Source organism: Topomyia yanbarensis, chromosome 1 (genome assembly GCF_030247195.1).
Source record: "Topomyia yanbarensis strain Yona2022 chromosome 1, ASM3024719v1, whole genome shotgun sequence".
In the NCBI taxonomy this organism is placed as follows: Eukaryota; Metazoa; Arthropoda; class Insecta; order Diptera; family Culicidae; genus Topomyia; species Topomyia yanbarensis.
Window position 1 is genome coordinate 20,625,157 of NC_080670.1, and position 18,980 is coordinate 20,644,136.

The window sequence follows — 18,980 nt, forward strand, 5'->3', positions numbered from 1 at the left end:
TTAAATGGAAAATCTTCAATAAAAGTATGAACGAAATCAAATAGTTTAAAAAAATGATAACCACTGCTATTATTTTAAACGGCCTCAAGCGAACACATAAATAGGTTTGATGTAAAATATACACAGAATGAAATCAAAAGCGGAACAAATAATTTTCGTTTCTGATGGGGGATGTCACCACTACATATTGATACGCTTGGTTTGCGAAACTGCAACACACACATGAATAATACATGTAGCATTCAAGGTTGATGCAGCGCTGCTATTTTTTAGAACACAACTGTACCTCATAGCTCAATAGCACTTAGCACAACAGCGACGATATCACGTCCCTGCAATATGTCGGGACGCTTGGCACGTGGCGCTTACGTTTTGCGGTTGTACTAACAAAATGTCAGAGGGCTAGGGACGCAAATCGAGGACTTGTACTTGGCTGGTGTTGACGGGGAGTACTATATTTACGTTCTGACAGAAATTTGGCTTGATGGGCGTACTACATAGATGTAGCTCTTCGGGGATTCGGGTTTATCGTGCGGGTCGAGGCACTCGTAAGTAGCGGCAGGGGAGTTTCGATCGCTGTTTCTTCCGCACTTGACTACTGTGAATTTGTTGTGGATAGGTAATCAAGCATTGAAGCTTTTTGGACGAAGATTAGTACGCAAACGAAGAACTACTTTATTGGAGCTGTTTACTTTCCTCGAGAAAAACGATTTGACTGCTCTATTACGAGCTCCATCTAAACTCTATAGAGCTTCTTCTCAGGCAGGCAGACGATGTGATGATAGTCCTTGGTGATTTCAACCAACTAGAACGTATGGGGGATACGCCTAATCATGCCAGCCACTTACTTATGGACGAGATAGCTTTTCACAAAAATAAATCAAGTAAACACTATTTCCAAACATCAGCCTCGTTTTCTTGACCTTGTCTTCGTCAATGGGAACACTCTGTCTGATTGTTCTGAGAGTGAAGTTCCCAGTGTGATCGTTCCTTTGAATAACTATGATCCCGCTTTAGAAATATAAATTTCTATCATTAATGCACCATAATATGAAGAAGCTTTAGCTGTGCTTCGTCGAAATGTTCACAAAACTGTTTTAGTAGCACAACGCCGCTCCCAATTGTTTATCCCACTGGACTGTACTACTTGATCAAGTGGATGTAGATGCTGTCGATCTCTATAACGGATTTTTCCTTGACTGTGTTGAAAAATCCATACCAAAATATCAACCTCCCAGAAAGCCTGCCTGGTCTAATGCCATGCTTCGGAATCTGAAACGTACCCGTGCCAAAGCTCTACGTGCGTACACAAATCGACGATATCCGATTCTCAAGTGCTTTTTCGCAAAAGCCAGTAATGAGTACCGCAGTTACAATAACTTGCTGTACAAATGATAAGTGAACATCGCATTCAACATCCAACAAAACTTTAGACGAAATCCGAAGGGCTTCTGAGCTTTTGTTAATACGAAGAGAAAGGAAACGGGTCTTCCGTCTAGGATGATCTACAAAAAAGCTCTGTCGGTGTACTGGAGCCTCTTTGTTATCTTTTTCATTCGTTAATCACAACCGGAGTATTTCCCAACCTATGGAAATTCTCCTTAATGTTTCCATTTTACAAACAGGGGATAACAAAGAGCTTGACAACTACCGCGGCACTACGCTAAGTGCAGTTCCTAGGCTGTTCGAAATAATTGTGTTAGAACTCATCTGTCATCACTGCAAACAATACATCACCTAGACTCAACATGGATTTATACCGAAACGTTTAACATCTACGAATCTTCTGTTGTTCACGATCTATGTGGAAAATTGTCATAACCTATACGGATCTTTCATCTGATTTCGAATTAATCATGCAATTGCCATAGCAAAGTTGGATAGACTTGATTTTGGTACCGTTGTTTTCCGTTGGATGCAATCGTATCTCAGTAATCGTCGTCTGGCTGTCAGGATAGATGGTGAAGAATTTTTCGCTTCATTTGGTATTCCCCAAGGCAGCCATCTCGGTCCTTTGATTTTTGTCCTGCTTTATCGACGTTATCTTTTGTTTAGAAGGCCCACGGTTATCATTCGCAAACGACGTTAAGTTATACCACAGAATCCCTAAATCTTATTCGATTCCGATACTGTCTAGCAGAATCCACGATTGAGAGTGCGAATTGTGTCAAAGATCTTTTTTTTCAATGAATAATTGGCATTTAAGCAGCATATTAGCTATATTGTCGCAAAAGCATCACGGTGTTTCGGGTTCATAATGAGAATATCCAAGAACTTTTCAGATATTTACTGCTGAAAGTCTATCTACTGCTCCCTCGTTCCATTAACACTGGAATATTGATCAGTTGGAATATAGTTCAGCGAAGATTTGTTTGGTTTGCCTTCGAACAACCCACACCAGCTGCCAAGTTACGATAGTCGTGGACTGCTTATCGGACTCGATACATTGCAAGTGCGGCGGGATCTATCCTATTCTTTGATTTTATATATTTTGAGCTGCCCCGGGCTTCTCAGTGCGATGAATGTGAACGTTCACCCTGGAGCTCTCTGCAATAATGTATTCCTCTGATTACCTCTTCGCCGCACTAACTATGGAGCTAAAGGTGCCGTCATTGGTTGGCAGCGGACTTTTAACAGAGTTCCATCTGAGTTTGATTTTCACATTCCACGTAGCAGAGCATAAACAATTTTTTTTAACTATTTTAAGAAACTGTCATTAGAACCACATGTTGTTTCGACGTCCAGATGGTCAAGCAGCGATCCAAATTGAAAACCGACAAAGTGCAAAACTTCAGAACGCTCTGAAACTCTACATGACGTTGCTAACAAAACCCGTTGCTGTTTCGGCTTCGATAGAGGAACGGCCTACTCGAAAGCCGTGTCGAAGATGTATGCAGCTAATTCTGTGGATTTTGTACCGACAATCGTAAACCCGCCTGAACTCCGTCCGATTGAACCCTATTGGGTCATAACGAAGCACCCACTTCGAAAGGTCAAAAGACAGCTTACGGACAAAAAATGATGAGAAAGCTAAAAACTGAGCAAAACGTACCGGAAAGAACTATGCCGGCTTTGATGGAGGGCGTCAATCGCAAATGTCGGACATTTTACTCAAACTCATACTAAAATTTAATCGACGTATGTAAGCTGAAATTGTAAGTAGGGGTTTGCCCACTACTCGGGTTCTTGTTTGCCCGGCGTACCCTTCTTTTCAGGGCGGCCTAGATGCTTCTACATAATTTCGGATTTTCGTTTCACAACAAAAAAGATGAACAAATAAAATAAATTAATAAGTTTACCGATTTTATTCCTCCTCTGCTACACTGTGTACTGATGGATCTCGTCGATCTGCTGATACCGTTGGCGGGAAGACGGGCGGTTTCTTCCGACCGGCCGGGACTACAACGGCCGAGTTCTCCCGGAATGTCGTTGGCTGCTCCGCCAGCGGTCCTTGGCTTTTAGCTAGGGAGGTGAGCTTCGCTCCTTTGTTGGAACCTCCCTAGCGACGTTGGCGACGAATCGCCGGATCGTCTACCCGCCGTAAACGATCCCGGAAGTCACCGCAGTGCACTTCCCAGGGGGAACCTTTGTCCGCCCTGCTTTGTTCTCCTTGGCTATTACCTATAGAGGAGAGCTAGGCTCGTTCGACTTATCCTCTACTTTCTGGCGTATCACGATGGCCGCCTTTCGCACTCGACACCAAGAAAACACCAAGACAAAAAAAAAACCGTCCCGCCGCATAGCTGTCATCACCTATGCGCAGCATAGCCAGTACACTTATTTCAGCAGTAAGAGAGCGGTGGCCTATCTAAGCGCTATGTTAATTATTTACAATTGTCAAACAAAATTTACTACACCTATCTTCACAAACAAAACTGTTCACAAACGCGAAACTATATAAAAATTTACAAACTAAATGTGAACGGTATCCCAGTCAAAAAGGGCAAGTTGCTGGCTAACGGGGGGCTATTTGCCAGCTCGGATGCGCTAATTGCCCTTCAATTTGCCAGCAAATTGCTGGCAATTAGGGGGCTATTTCAAATGCAACATTTGGGAGATTTGCCGCCGTCATTTTTTGCCGCCTTTAAATCTCCCACGGAACGCGCCATTTAATCGCCATTTATTGCCTAATATGAAAATTAAAAATAATACTTATTTTCGGATTCATTATCTACTCACATATACTTACCAGTATACTAGGTAATCACAACCAACTTATAGGAAGAATCAAAGGTGAAATTGGTATTGCACACCAAAACTTATCACAATCTGACGTTCATTAAGACAAAGATCTTGTTCTACTATACTTACACAAGATTCCACAATTTTCTACATTCGTTGGCTAAATGAAGTACACTAGACAAACAAAATACAAATGAGAACACACCAATTGTTCAAAAAACAATTTTAAGCTTAAGCCAAAAATGAAGCGCCATGTTTGAAAAAACGCAAAAAACAACCAAGTCCATTTCAGCCGCCAGAAAATTTGTCTAAGTATTGAAATTGCCTTTAAATCGCATTCGCAAATTGCATTTGTTCCGAGGGGCAATTAGCACAGGCGAGTTGAGTCAAAAGTCAAACTGTTTAAATCGTCTGACCATGTTCGTCCGCATTTTTTGACAGGGATCGAACAGCGGTGAGCATAACTTTAATGTGGTTTTCGTTTGAAGCGAAACTGAGTCAGTTCCTAACCCCAACTGCTGTCAAAATGTATGAACTGACAGCAGTTGGGGTTAGAACCTGACTCAGTTTCAGGTTCAAGCGAAATCGCCATAAGTAAACAAATACACTCTACGGAGTGTATACACAAAAAGGGTATATTTCCACCCAGTGCTAAATTGTTACCCTGACGGGTTACAAAATTAATACCACTGAGAAACTTTGATATTATTTCGCTAACTATAAAACATTGCATGAAAATGTTGAACCTCATTTTTGGACAGATCGGAGAGCTAGTTTACATCAACTTTTTGAGTCCACCACAGAACAAGAAACTGGATTCGAACCCAATAAACCAAAAGGGGGCTAGGTGGGTTAAACTTTGTTCTAGGCTACCCGCCGTAACTTGCCGTTAGTTGGAAAAGTAGAGTGGGAACACTCTGTAAACAAGTTTGCCAAACTATCACTTTTTCTTTAAAGTCGTTCTATAGGCGATTTACCAGTCAATCTAAAGTGTGGCAATTATCATCGACTTACTTGTTAGAAGGCTTATCCGATGTTCATCTTTCCCGGATACGAATGAGTCGTACAATAATCTGGCTCCACAAATAGTGTCAGATTAAATTTTCCTGTCTAATTGAAATGAATATTACTTCGCTCACCGGAGGTGTTTTTTATGTTCGTAGAAATACACAAAAATGTCGAAATTTCCACTGTATAAGCTAGAAAACAAAACACAACGACTTGTTTTGCATGTTTATGAAAAGTACCCGTGAAACAGAGACTACAAAAGGGATACCGTGATAAATTCACTAACTCATTTTCCGGCAGATTTATTTATCCGACAAAACTGTGCGATGTATCCGGAAAACTTGTGCTAGTAACTTTTCATGTGGAAATCACATTATCGGAGTGGTGCATTCTGCGGATTATTTCTCGCATATGAGTGATAAATGCAATGTCAGTTGTGGTACCAAGGAGAAAGATAAAATTGTACCAAATCACAGAGGGAAAAAGGAACTAATTTCAACGCTAATTCCGATGATGTTTTAAATAATTCATCGACCACTTTACTCGGAGCGGAACAAGAACGCCAAAATTGCACGACCTTTATGCAAATTTTCTTTTCTGAATAATCGATTGAGAGTTGTTGCATTGACGGCTAATTTTACAACTTGTTCCGCTGATTTTTTGAATAATTCTCTGCTATCGGATAAACGCCAAAATTAGACTAATTTTATGAAAAATTCCCTGAGGATTGAAACGAAATGTTTCAGTCGATTCTAACCCACTATCACCTCACTACACCAGCATCGGCAGATATGCATGGCAGACGGTTTTTTATCAAGTTTCAAAATTATAATTCAAATAGCATTGTTGATCTGTGAAACGCCCTTCCCCTTCTAACGGATCACGCACGTAGGAGGAAGCTGAAGCGGTGAACGCATTCTGCGTAATCGCAATTTCTGATGCATCAACAAGCGATAATTTGTTCGTGAATAAATTAATAATTATTATTTGCATGAAGGCCAAAGCACTAGCGAAAATGGTGCGTGTATGTGTTGTTTACATAAAGCTGTACAGCAGGAGGATTTTCGTACTGGTCATACTGGACGTCGACTCGCGTCAGCTTTCGTCCGGGGTCGATTCCGTTTCGCAGTCATCCTGCGGCATTGCACTGTGATTGGTATTCCAATCGTCCCGCCGCGTGGTGACCGGTACGACGGCAGGGGCGGGTGCGTATTTCCGATTGATTGATTTCAGAATTTTAATCAAATTTTGCTGCTTCTTTAACTGCCGCAGCGTTTGATTGGACGATTCTTGGTAGGGACTGAATGGTCTCTGTTGGCGGGTTGATGGTGGAGCGAAGTTTAAATTCGGACAGCTTCCGCTGTACAGGAGTCGAAGTTTGATGACGTTATTTTCGATATTCGTGCAGTTTTTCTTGCAAATTTTAACTTTTTTCAAAATGAATCCATCCGGCGGAGAAGAATTCCAGTAGTCCACGATGTGGTAGTTGTTTAAGTTGAAGGCACTTTTCGGTTTGTTTATACACCTATCTAATCTATCGTCACGTGCTTCGAGCGATTCACAGGGTTTAGTTGAATCAAATTTATCCGTCGTATCCAGATTCTCGCCAATTGACCCAAATTCGCTCCATTGTTTCAGTTGATTCATGATCTCTTCCTCTTCAACAGATGACAGCTTGTTACTGGCACTGCCTTCTCTGGTGGAATTTTCAGACCAACAAAGGTTGGGAGCAGATGAAGAGACAGTTCTATGTTTAGCTAGATTTAACTGTTCGTTACTGTCCTCCAACCAATTGCTATTGTGATCCTTCAGCGAATCAAAGAATTTAGTCAAAGTTCTTACTTTACCGTGACCGAACTGGATCGATTCGGTTGGCTTTGGTGTTTGCCACTGCAGTCGAGTGCCGGGTGTAGAGACATCTGCTGACGGTAGCACTGAACGGGTGAAGTCCTGTTCGATGAGCTTTTTCATAAGTGCACATGCGGTTGGAACGGGTGACGTCACGGGACGTGGTCTGAGCTCAGCTGTAATGATGGTGACGTGTGAGAACACGTACTTTGGGGAATTATGCTTATGCTGGAAGTTACAATGAACCGAGTTCTGACATTTTTGCACAAAAAACGAACGAACTGTTTGATTACTGATACATTTACTATAGCAAAAGGTTGCATGCGGTAAGATATTGGATATTTATTGAGATCAAATGACGTCATGTATACGTTCGATTAAAGAAGGAATATTGTTATTTTTGTTGCAAGCTCTTTTTTCATATTGTTTGACCTACATAATTTTTGAAAATGACGACTCGATTTTTCCTAAACTGCATAAAACTGTCAAATTAGTAGAAACGATATTTTTGATTTATAACAAATTCGAACGAGTTTGGTGTTTGGTATTTCCATTTACGGGAACCCATCTTCCTATCTTTCAACAAGAATGGCTAAATGACTAAATAATGGTTACATGGGGTGAAGATATTCTTGCTCCCAGCGATATTAACACTCACATGTAGTTTTCCTTACAGGACATTCCATGTGAAGATTCCCTCTCGAGAGGAGTGATTGTCAACAAACGCAAGTGGTCTGTTACACTGACGGTTCCCTGATGGAGGGACGTGCTGGTGTCTACTGTCGTGGAATGAGATTGGAACAATCTCACTCACAAGGTAGATATTGTACTGTATTCTGTATTCTGCTCCAATAGATAGGTTGCAACCAAGACCCTTAGCTCAGACAAATCAGGGTCCAAGCTAGTGATCGCGTGCTGAACCCAAATCAAAGAACTAAACATTGCCAACACCAGAGTTACAAATAATCGAAGCTCTTTATTGACGGCTGAAAATGAACCTGATGCGACTCGCGGTGGATAGAAAAAATATTCATTCAAATATCCATGTTATTCATTCAGTTGAATATCGTACAATATATTCATTTCACTAATTATCAAGAAAAATGTTTTCAAATGCCGGTAAAGCATATAAAACAACAATCATCATCGCTTTCATTTTGCCAGTGCCTACTTTGATGCGTTTGATTCGTTGCTGCACGGTCGCTTCGTATAATAATCGTAGACGAATGAAAATGTGCATGGATGAATGGGCGGTTTGTTCATTTGACGCTTTCAGCTGCGTCACTGAATATTGAAAATGAATGCGGCTGAATATGATCAATTTTCATTCAATGAATTTGAATATTTTTAACTCTGGCCAACACTATCTACCTTGTCTGGATGCCCGGACATTCCGGTATTACTGGAAATGAAGGGGTTGACGCATTGGTCAGGGCAGGGTCAGCGATTGACTTCGTTGGTCCTGAGTCCGCCCTGCCAATTTCGATAAGTTGGATAAGGGAAAAAATACGGTCCTGGGTTTCGTCCGAGCACCGTAATTATTGAAGAAATCTACAAACGCGTCGCCAAACAAAGGTGTTTCTAGAACAACCGTGCTCAGTGATTTCGAAAAATCTCCTACAATTTTCGAAGCTCCACAGCGGCATGCTGACCAGGGCTTCAACCGGCCACTGCAAACTCAATTATCACATGGCAACTATTCATGCAATCTTTGTGAATCCGACTACGGAACCCCTTATCATCTGATATGCAACTGTCCAGCAGTAGCGCAATTGCGATTTCGAATTTTCGACCGTCCTTACATAGACGACATCATGTTTGGACAAATGACACTCAGAGACATACTGTGCTGTTATTTTTCCCACCCTTCCAATTCTACTTCCCCACATCTCCTTCTCCTTTCCTTCCACTCAGGAAATTATGAAAACACACGGCAAGGTACAAATCCCCGACTACATACGGGGAACGTGCCATTTACGCCAATATATTCTGTTGACTAATCCACGTGAAAGCACAAGCAAACTTGCAAGACGCATGTTTTATTTTCAACCTGACGACTCGCGGTATTTGTGCTGTCATGGCCAATTTGACTGGTGATAACATAAACATAACACAGACAATAGATCTCTTGATCAGCATATCTGTCGCATATTGAATCATCGCCTTCTGACGATTTCAAAAGTGTTGTATCATACTGTGGTAGAAATTGGCGGTCATAATCAGCAGTGATGCAAAGGCCCATCACACCATCTGGGGCAGCACAGATATCAATTTGAGAGTCACCGAATTGATAAACTACGTAAGCAGCACATATCTCAATTTAGCAGATAGTTCAACATTTGTATGATCCGATAGCTAGTACCGAACAAGCTCGAACCTCGATATCTGATATTAAACACATCATCGCTAATCATTCCAACGTCTCGATTGATTTCGTCACATATTGTAATTCAAAATCTACGAACTGGGACTTCTACGAAAAGGACTTGGCGACTATATTTCATGGGTTGAATATATAAGAGACTTTGATGAGACCGTGAATAAAACCAACTCACTCATGGTAGTAGCATACCAAGTGCTTCTAGAGGAACCCCTTGGTGGAATACCGAACTTGCTAGACTCAAAAAGTTCTGTAGAAGATCTTGGAATCACCGACGTAGAGACGATTCGGAGGCATTTAAGTTGGCTCCAAAAGTTTACAGAAATGCCTTTTGATTATCTGAGCAAAGTGGTTAAAAAGCCTCTGCACAATTTCAGCTACTAGCCTCTCAAGTCTCAACGAGGCTAGTAGCTGAAATAAGTTACTTTCGAAATCAAGAGTCAGTACCATGTCCGTTCGATTAGAACTGATAATGGGGAATATAAATCTGACAAAGATGTAGAACTCATTTGTCTTTTTGACACAGGTTGTACGGAGCTATCACCACTACCGCGGAGTTCCTTTCAGGTAGTTCTGATTCTTGGACATTTGCTCGTAGACTTGTGGCAACCGAAACGATCAAATGGGCGATTAAAAATATATTCTCCGGAACAAGATGGAATCATTCCAGTTCTACAGGATGCGTCAGCTGGATGTATCCTTTTTAAACATTGAACAACTCCGCCATTTTTCAGTCAATTTTCACAAGTAAAGTTTTTTAGGATATTTTATGCCAGCTCTTCTGTGGGCATTTTGTTTTGACCGTCAGGCTGCCCTAAAAGCAGTTAATTTGGTAGATACGAGATCGAAATTATCAATCGCATAACGAGCTCAAATCGAAGAACGACGAATTGGTTAGAGCGGGCACTGAGACTGACTTCGTTGATCCAGAACCAGTACTTGGTTGCATCAGACCATGCCAACCTTTGGCGCAGATTACAAACTTGTCTTCAAATTTTTCTGCCGGATTTGAGTCCGAAAATGTCAAATAATTTGTTGCATTTTTCCGCGCACAATTGTACTATTCTAGACAAGGCACTCTGCTACTATTCAGTGCGCTGAGTAATATTCGTGTGATTTTAGTGAATCCGATTACGAAACTTCATGTTATTTGATATGTACATAACTGCCCTGCAGTAATGTCATTGCGTATCTAGATTTTTGATTCTCTACACATAGCTGAACTAATGTGCAGGGAGTTAAAACTCAAGGATATGCTATTGTTTGAACCCAGTAGAGTAAAGAGCTATAGGCTTTACCGGTAAGGCTCATTATTCCTTCGGGAGTGAAAAATCCACGCTGTTTATAGTTTTGTGTTGTGATTGTGTTGTCATTTACCATTTCCCTATCTTCCTATCAGGAAAGCGATGAGACGACATGGAAAGACACAAATCTTCGAACAACATAGGGAATATTCCAATTGAGCCCACATACTCTGATTCGTAAGAAGCTGTGGCACTATAAATACAATTTCATTTTTTTCCTTCATTTTACCGACCGACCGACAGCGGCTTAATGAACCAATTATCAAATTACTTACATTTCAGTAGTATCCTTAACGTGTAATTCGATGCAATAGCAGACCAACCAATTCATTAAACCCAGCTCCAACTGAACGCATTAGGTAAACAATAGATGAAAAAAGAGCTTGAACGAACAATAGAAGTGAAACTGAGATTGTGTTGCACACACATACACCATGGATCCGATACCGAAACACAAACAGAAAGGGATCGCAATCATAATATTCAGTGATAACGTGCAACCACCCGAGGAGCCCTGCACTTACATCATTCATTCGATTAATAGTCTAGTCTACTTGGTTTTGGCTTGATGTTATGTGTTGCTTTTGCTTCGCGTTCGTTTCCAGCTCTCAGTGAATGTCAGATATTAAACAGCGCTCGTTTCTGGAAAGTTTACCTGGGACACCATTGTTTACACTTCTGTTAACTCCGGTTGGGAGTTTGTCGCCGACTCCGCAATCCTGGGGCAGATGTATGTTTTTGTTTAATCTACAATTGTCCCCACCGTTGCTGGTTTCACTGTCATCGCCACAGGTATCGTTCCTTCTTCGCTCATTAACCGAGCAACAGTTGTTGTTGGATAGGCTATCGTCCGGCGAGTGGGGCGCAAAAGTGTAATTGCGAGACACATAATCCCTAATGGCTTCCACTTGATTGTAGTGGGTGGTTTTAGCATTCTCTCCGTACCTGGGTTTATCGCCATCATGCATATCATTGTTGTTGTTATTATTATTGCTATCATCATTATTGCTTACGGCGTTGGACTTGACTCGGCAAAATTTGAATATTGGTTCACTTGATGATTTCTTGGTGCCCTTGCTAGACCACTCAAAATAGTGAATATTATCGATATCATCCTCAGATTCACCATTGGTGCGAGTGGTTGCATTGCCATACGAGCCGTAGCTTTTATTCCTATTATTGCTTTCGTTATTGTCATCAGCTATGATATCGAAGCTGACTGTTTTTCGACATGAAGAGTTGCTACCACGCCGACTGCCAGGATAGATCATAATGCTGGAGATGTTGCCAACCGTTGCACTGTGTGGTGGTGGTGCTGCTGCTGCTGTGGTGGGGGGTGCTTTATATACGGGTGGCACCGGTGAATGATCCTCGTCGCTATCTGGGTTGGTGTAGAATCTAGTTCCCTAGTGGTAAACGAGTTGGTGACAACATTAGTACTAATTTCTGAAAACTTCGTAACTAGATATTTAAAATAAATTGCACAAGAAACTAGTGACAAAAAAGAAACCTGTCACGTTAAATTTAAGAAAAATTCAACGGTATAAAACTCTAAAGGGAACAGACAGTGTTGCCAAGGAAACATTTGTATCATTCAAAAGAATAAAATTTAGAAATGTTTGCGCGATTGTCTGCATCTAAATGCAGTAAGCATTTGGCCACATAGAAAAGTCACAGCATTGCAACAATCGTGACAAACTGTGTGATAACTGGCACATCCTGGGAATAATTAAAAACATCATCTAACACTGTAATAGGCCTATAGCCTGATAAAGCTCAAGGATCATACCCGTTCGTCGTCCTCGTCATCATCGATGAAAGGAATATCGTCTAAGTTCACATCAGCCACGAATGATAAATTCGAATCCGTCGAGGGGGCATCCACTTTGATCTCAAAAACCGGTAGTTCAACCGTAATAAGCGTCTCCGGTTCGGCTGCTTCTTCAATCTTGATCATCTCCCGACTACCACTATGGCTGCTTCCTCTTGAATCATAGTCTTCCACATAAATTGACGGTGGTGTATCGTAGCGGATCGGTTTCGGACCACTTCCTACACTCACCGTCGAGGGAGCCGGCCCAATACTCATCGCTCCTCCATTTGATCTTCCTAAACTTCCTAAACTATTGCTTCTCGATCGGTTGTGAAAACTACTCAAACTAACAGTCGACCGACAGTCACGGTATCGGGGATCGAAATGAATCTGCTGCAGTTGATCATTAGACAGGATGTCATCATTTGAGAACGACAAACCAAACCGTCTCGATGGTACGATGTCAGGGTTTGACATCCTACGAAATGCATCGTTGTTGTAAGACAGATAAGGCGCGGATGTGGTGTGACTCATCACTGACGTCAACGGACGTCGCAAGGATCCCCGGCGGGACAGAGACCGTGAACTACCGTGAAAGTTAAGACTTTCATTAGAACGGCCGAAATGGTACCGCTGGTTCCCATCGTTGTCGTACACGTTACACGTGAACTCATTCTCTACTTCTATTTAAGCATTAGTAACAGTAGCAAAGCAAATGTATGTAGTGATGTTAATTACCGTTTTATCATTACACGGATGGTTGCCAGGTGTTTCAGACAATTTACAAGCAGCATGGGAAGTTTAGCAAATGTTATCAAATTAGTAATACTCTAGCTTATGATTTATGCAGCGATTAGCATGTCACCCATATGACTAACCCATCACCTTTTGAAAGTCATGTGCAGACAGAAAGCTATCATTATAGGTTAGTTATAGGGCAAACAAAAAAACTCGTTACTTACCGCGTTGTATAACGGGACTGGGCTGCTGCAATAATGTGGCCAACCCGTGATAAATGGCACCCTGCTTTGCTACCTTCAAGGTCACTACGGGACCGGTCCGAACAAGATGATCAGCCGCCCGTTCCTGTGTTATGCCGATCAAACTTTGCCCATCTACCTCCAGCAGCTGATCGCCGGCTTGCAACCGACCGTCCAGATCGGCTGCCCCACCCATTACGACCGATTTGATGTAGATCCCCAGCCGTTCCTGACCGGCACCTTTCGCGGCCACTATCGACAGTCCCATACCGTTGGCGTTTTTGTGCAGCTTGATGATCTGAATCTCTGGCTGGGGCAACTTGCTGGACATTACACTGGGCGATCGTCCTTGCTGTAGGCGGGAATAAAAGGGGGTTTGAAAATTGGGATACATTTTTCAGAAAGCTATTAATGATTTTTACGTTCTGAATTAGAAAAAAAACTCTTAATGATAGCAGTTATAACAGTACTCAAATTTGAAATAATGTGTAATCTAGGTTAAAGAAACCTACAAGGGAGCGTAGTGTGCTATATGAGTATCAAATAAATGGCTTGAAAATAAAAATAGAACAGAAAATTCTTGCCTAATCAATTGATGGAGACGCTTCATGTTTAGGTGTTAAGAAAGTACAAAACGTCACCATTTTTAGCAGCTTATAAAAAGTCTCAAATTATCAAAACTATTTTTAACAGCATTTGAACTAACGATTAATTTGAAGCAATCAATTTTTGATTCAAGTCATATTGTTTTAATTGGGATGTATTATACTCACGTTAAATTGGTGCATATAAACGGTCCACAGCCCGATGCTAGTAGGCTGCGATGCCAGCCGGCACATATTTGCCATCTGGAACGGATTTAGAAAATCCACCAGTCCGGCAGGGATACCGCGAACCACATCACAGCTGAAACCATCGTCCGGCAGCAGTAAAGCCAACGGTAGTTCCGGTGATTCCTCTAACCGAATTTCACGCCCATCAGCTCGGCTTAGCTCGTCGGCCACGGACTCAGCCATCCGTACGGTGGCATCGATCAGATTGCGTGGGATTGTTTCCTGCGACAGCAGGGCTGCCATTTGCAGAGAATTTAACCGAAAGCAGGAGCACACCAGTTGTTGAACCTCGGTGACGGACGTTTTCGGTGCCTGCAGAAACTGTGCACATTGGTTGATTTTGGCCAGATGGCAGTCAGCAGCCAATTCGAGGCCTTGCTTCTCGGCCCATAATTCCAGAAGCGAGAGACGTTCGCTTAGTGCTTTTCCCCAGGCGCTCGTGCACATGTGGGATGTTGTGACAAACTGTTGACGAAATTGATAAATGATTACCTACTATTGTACCAACCGATATCGATGTCAATTATACGCCTGTTAACGTCTAACCCACCTTGTTAAAACAGACCACATTGATATAGTGAAAAAGCTGAGAGAAAAGTTGTATCGTTAGAGCGGCGTTAACCCGACACCGTCGCAGCAGGGCCATCGCTGAGCCCAGCACGGATAGCACCAAACCGGCGGCAGAGTCGTGGTCAATATTTTCCGACAGAAACTGGTTCAACGTTTGCGAAAGCTCCACATGAAATATAGATACTAAATTTCGGAATGCGGTCTGCACACTCTCGGCAAGGACCTCCTGCGCCTGAACGCTGAATGCCGAAATGTGTCGGTCGGATTTGAGAAAATGCAAAAACTCGGAACTGTTGGCCATCCAAAAGGACAGAATTTTGGCATCGGTGTACTGCTCCTGAACGACGTTCTGGATCAGATTGGCAACATGATGGAGGAATACTGTTAACTTGTGGGCACGCTCGGTTGGTTGCAAATCGGGACGGTAGTGGGTGGATGCGCGGTACCTGTGTGTGTGGATAATTAACAACTTGTTTATTCTGTGCAAACGAACCCCGAACCGCTTGTTGTGGCAGTGACCGGTACGTACCTGGCGCATAGGTAAAGTGTGTACACTGGTGCTAGCTTAAAGTTAGGTGAATTGACATCAAGTTCGCTGGTGACGGCCTGCAAGAAGGCTTCCTGGTGCTGTTCGGGAAATTCCAACACAGCGGGTAGGATGGGTTCCTGACCACCCGGTTCGCTCGAGATGGATGCTGCTGCATGCGATGGTTGCAGCTTGGGGAATGTACTCACCCTGCATAGAGGTGGAGAAGTGTTTGTTGTTAGAAGTATTTTTTCAGGAAAGGGGAAACTTTCGGAACGTTTTTTTTTGCAATGAAACGTGTAACCTGCACCTTGCTTTAAATTATTTTTTATCATTTTTAACTATCAATATTTCACAACATGAACTTTCGTTTTCAATCAAACTGGTGAACTAAGCACCATGGTTTGCAATATATAATCTGACAGCGATTTCATTATTACCTATTAGATTATATAAAAATTAGAAAGGAGACGGAATAAAAAAGCCTGTTTCCAACTAATTATTGTGGCAAATGTATAGTTTGTCATATAGAGTGATGAACCTATTAGGCAACGATTCACATTATTTTTTGAATGCCTTCTACTGAAACTAGATTATTAACATCTTTCCGCACAATAAAATATCATTATACTTATCCTTACACGGATACTAGAGAGTACAAGCAGAAATATTAAACGTGTAAGGGCAGCTTCAAACGGAACGAAAAGCCCCATAGAAAATTTTACAGTTGCGAAATTTCCCAGTCGACGTACGAAATTGGGTGCTTCGACATCGATCGATTAATTAACCGACAAGTTGTCAGATTTAATCTCCAGTTTTAAACTATCAACAAATCGATCGATTTCATTGGTTTCATAGATTTCGTCAGTTATATTTAATCGGCTGTCACATCGGCAAACGTCCATGTTATACTTCCGAGTCGATGAAGCAATCGACCGATTGAGTAGTCAGCCGATTGTGCCGACGCAAGCCGATATTGTCGGTGGCAAAATCGGAAGGATTGGTCATGGGATCCCAATTCCCATGGAAGCTTGGGTCAATTAGTGACACCTTCACAAGGGCCTTTCAAAACATTTTGAGATTTTACGAACGTTATGAATGACGGCTTAAAAGATAGGGCGGAGTGTAGGTTTTAGTATCAGTCTAACACGGTCCGCGAATAGTTTATGATGCCAAATCCAGTGTCCAGTCGTTGCAAGACCTGAAGAAGTGAATAAGTTATTTTTTGAGGTGTCCTTGTAGATTTGTCTGTTGACGGTCACCGCTGAGTTATTTTGTCACACCCGTGGATCGCTTGCCAAACAAGGGATTTTTGGCGAATATCGTCATCTTCCACTTCCACTTCCTGTAAAGCCTCCTTGTGCAAGTTTTGTCACCGTGTTCTGGTTGCTGCTCCGGTTGGTACCTTTCCAACTTTGAAGACGTGAACGTTTCATAGTTTTGCTTAAAGAATATGAATCGAAATGTTGGATCGACGTTTGAATTGGTATTGATGTTGGTCTTGCAGTGCCGTGTATTCTGCCGCTGCCATCGCTCCGCAAGGTTCTCCATTGCTATTTAAATTTTCTATTGTCTCTTTGCCTGATTGGGATAAATTCTTTCAATCATGGGACTGAACAACAGTTAATCTGTATGTCTGGACGATGGAACGGCTGTTCGGCCATCTATGGGAGCTGTCCATCAATGTCAGCTTCTTTCTCCGAACAGCCTAGATAAGCCGTGTAGTGTCGGTAGTGGTTGTTTCAACCGGCTAAGAATTACACTACGCACTACCTGTTCCGGTGGTAACACCAAACAGGGAACCCCAATTCCATAGTGTCATGCGACCCGTGCTATGGGTAAAATTGTTGAGGGGGTTTAAAATATTCTCAATGGCGAACGGAGCCTGGGAAGAGCCGGGCGAACTCCCCAGTAACTGGCTGTGGTCCACTAGGAGGTTGATAACTCTATTATCTTTCTCCGGACAAAACCAGCCTAGAGGCCGCGTGGCATCCGGCGGGTTGAAGTATGTCAGTTATGGGAATAACTGTCAAATTCATTCCCAAAGGTGGCGGCGTCACTTATGAGGAGGCAAAGAGCTTTAGACCAATCAGTCTGACCTCCTTCCTTCTCAAATCAGTGGAACGTTTAATCGACCACTACATTCGGGATGGTAGCTTGGGCGAGCACCCGCTGCATGCAATGCAACATGGATATCAGCGGGGGAAGTCTACTACCATCCTGTTACACAATGTTGTCTACAACATTGAAAAAGCTTTTATAGCTTTTCACAAAAGCAATCAAGTTTAGGAGTTTTTCTCGATATTGAAGGTGCTTTTGACAACGTGTCTTTCGAATCCATTTTGGAAGCAGCACGAGATCATGGAGTACCTTCATATATCACGAACTGGATACACGCAATGCTTAGCAACCGACATCTGTGCTCATCGTTAAGACTAGTAGAGATGAGGAAACTGAGTGTCTGCAGATGTCCTCAAGGTGGTGTGCTTTCACCACTTCTATGGAACCTTGTCGCCGATAGCTTGTTGAGAAAACTAAATGAGCTTGGGTTTCCGACGTATGGTTTCGCCGATGATTATCATATAATGATCACCGGTATTTGCATTAACACACTTTTTGATTTGATGCAACAAGCCTTATGTGTTGTTGAGCGGTGGTGTCTTCATGTTGGACTATCAGTTAATCCAAATAAAACCTCAATGGTGCTTTTCACGCAACGAAGGATTACAACCGGAGCTCGTCCATTGCAGTTTTTTGACTCTGAAATTATTGTCGAAGATCCAGTTAAGTACGTTGGGGTAATTCTCGACTCAAAACTTAATTGGACAGCTCACATCGATTTCAGGATCAAGAAAGCTTGCATGGCCTTTGGCCAATGTAGACGGGCTTTCGGCAAATCTTGGGGACTCAAACCCAAGTACATTCAGTGGATCTACACAACAATTGTTAGACCAATACTGCCATACGGGTGCCTTGTTTGGTGGCAGAAGGAAGGAGTCACGACAATCCAATCAAAGTTAAACCATCTTCAGAGGATGGTCTTGATGGCGATGACTGGTGCGTTCTCGACAACACCTACTGCTGCTCTCGAGGCACTCTTGAACATAAAACCACTACATGTGTTTCTGAAACAAGAAGCACTTTCTTGTGCATACCGTCTTAAGGTTACTGGGCTCTGGAACAGTAACCCAATAGATCGTGTAACTAGCCACACAAGACTGTGGCCCCAAATGGTTACTTGGGATGAATATACACTTGCTCCCAGTGACCTTACACTCACATGTAGTTTTCCTACTAAAACTTTCAATGTGAGAATTCCTCTTCGTGAGGAATGGCTGTCTGGCTGGATGGAGCGACAACTTGAAGAATACGTAGTTTGTTATACGGACGGTTCTTTGTTGGAGGGCCGAGCCGGTGCTGGTGTCTATTGTCATGAGATGAGATTAAACCAATCTCATTCGCTTGGTAGATACTGTACCGTATTCCAAGCAGAAATCTTTGCGATTCTGTGTGGCGTACAATCCGCACTTCAACAG

At 42.4% G+C, this 18,980-nt stretch overlaps 1 protein-coding gene across 8 annotated transcripts in view; it reads right to left on the reverse strand.

Annotated features, from left to right (window-relative positions):
• Positions 1-18,980, reverse strand: part of LOC131677060 (afadin) — a 178,558-nt gene that overhangs the window by 13,911 nt on the left and 145,667 nt on the right. For 7 of the 8 annotated variants that reach the window (XM_058956595.1, XM_058956596.1, XM_058956598.1 and 4 more), the window contains 4 exons: positions 15,448-15,654; positions 14,899-15,364; positions 14,289-14,813; positions 13,498-13,867 (listed from right to left, as the gene is read on the reverse strand). In XM_058956595.1, coding sequence (XP_058812578.1) covers positions 13,498-13,867; positions 14,289-14,813; positions 14,899-15,364; positions 15,448-15,654 — 1,568 coding nt within the window. Of the gene's footprint in view, positions 1-6,260; positions 7,215-11,377; positions 12,129-12,511; positions 13,219-13,497; positions 13,868-14,288; positions 14,814-14,898; positions 15,365-15,447; positions 15,655-18,980 lie in introns of all 8 variants that reach the window. The other variant, XM_058956600.1, reaches the window with a different exon arrangement.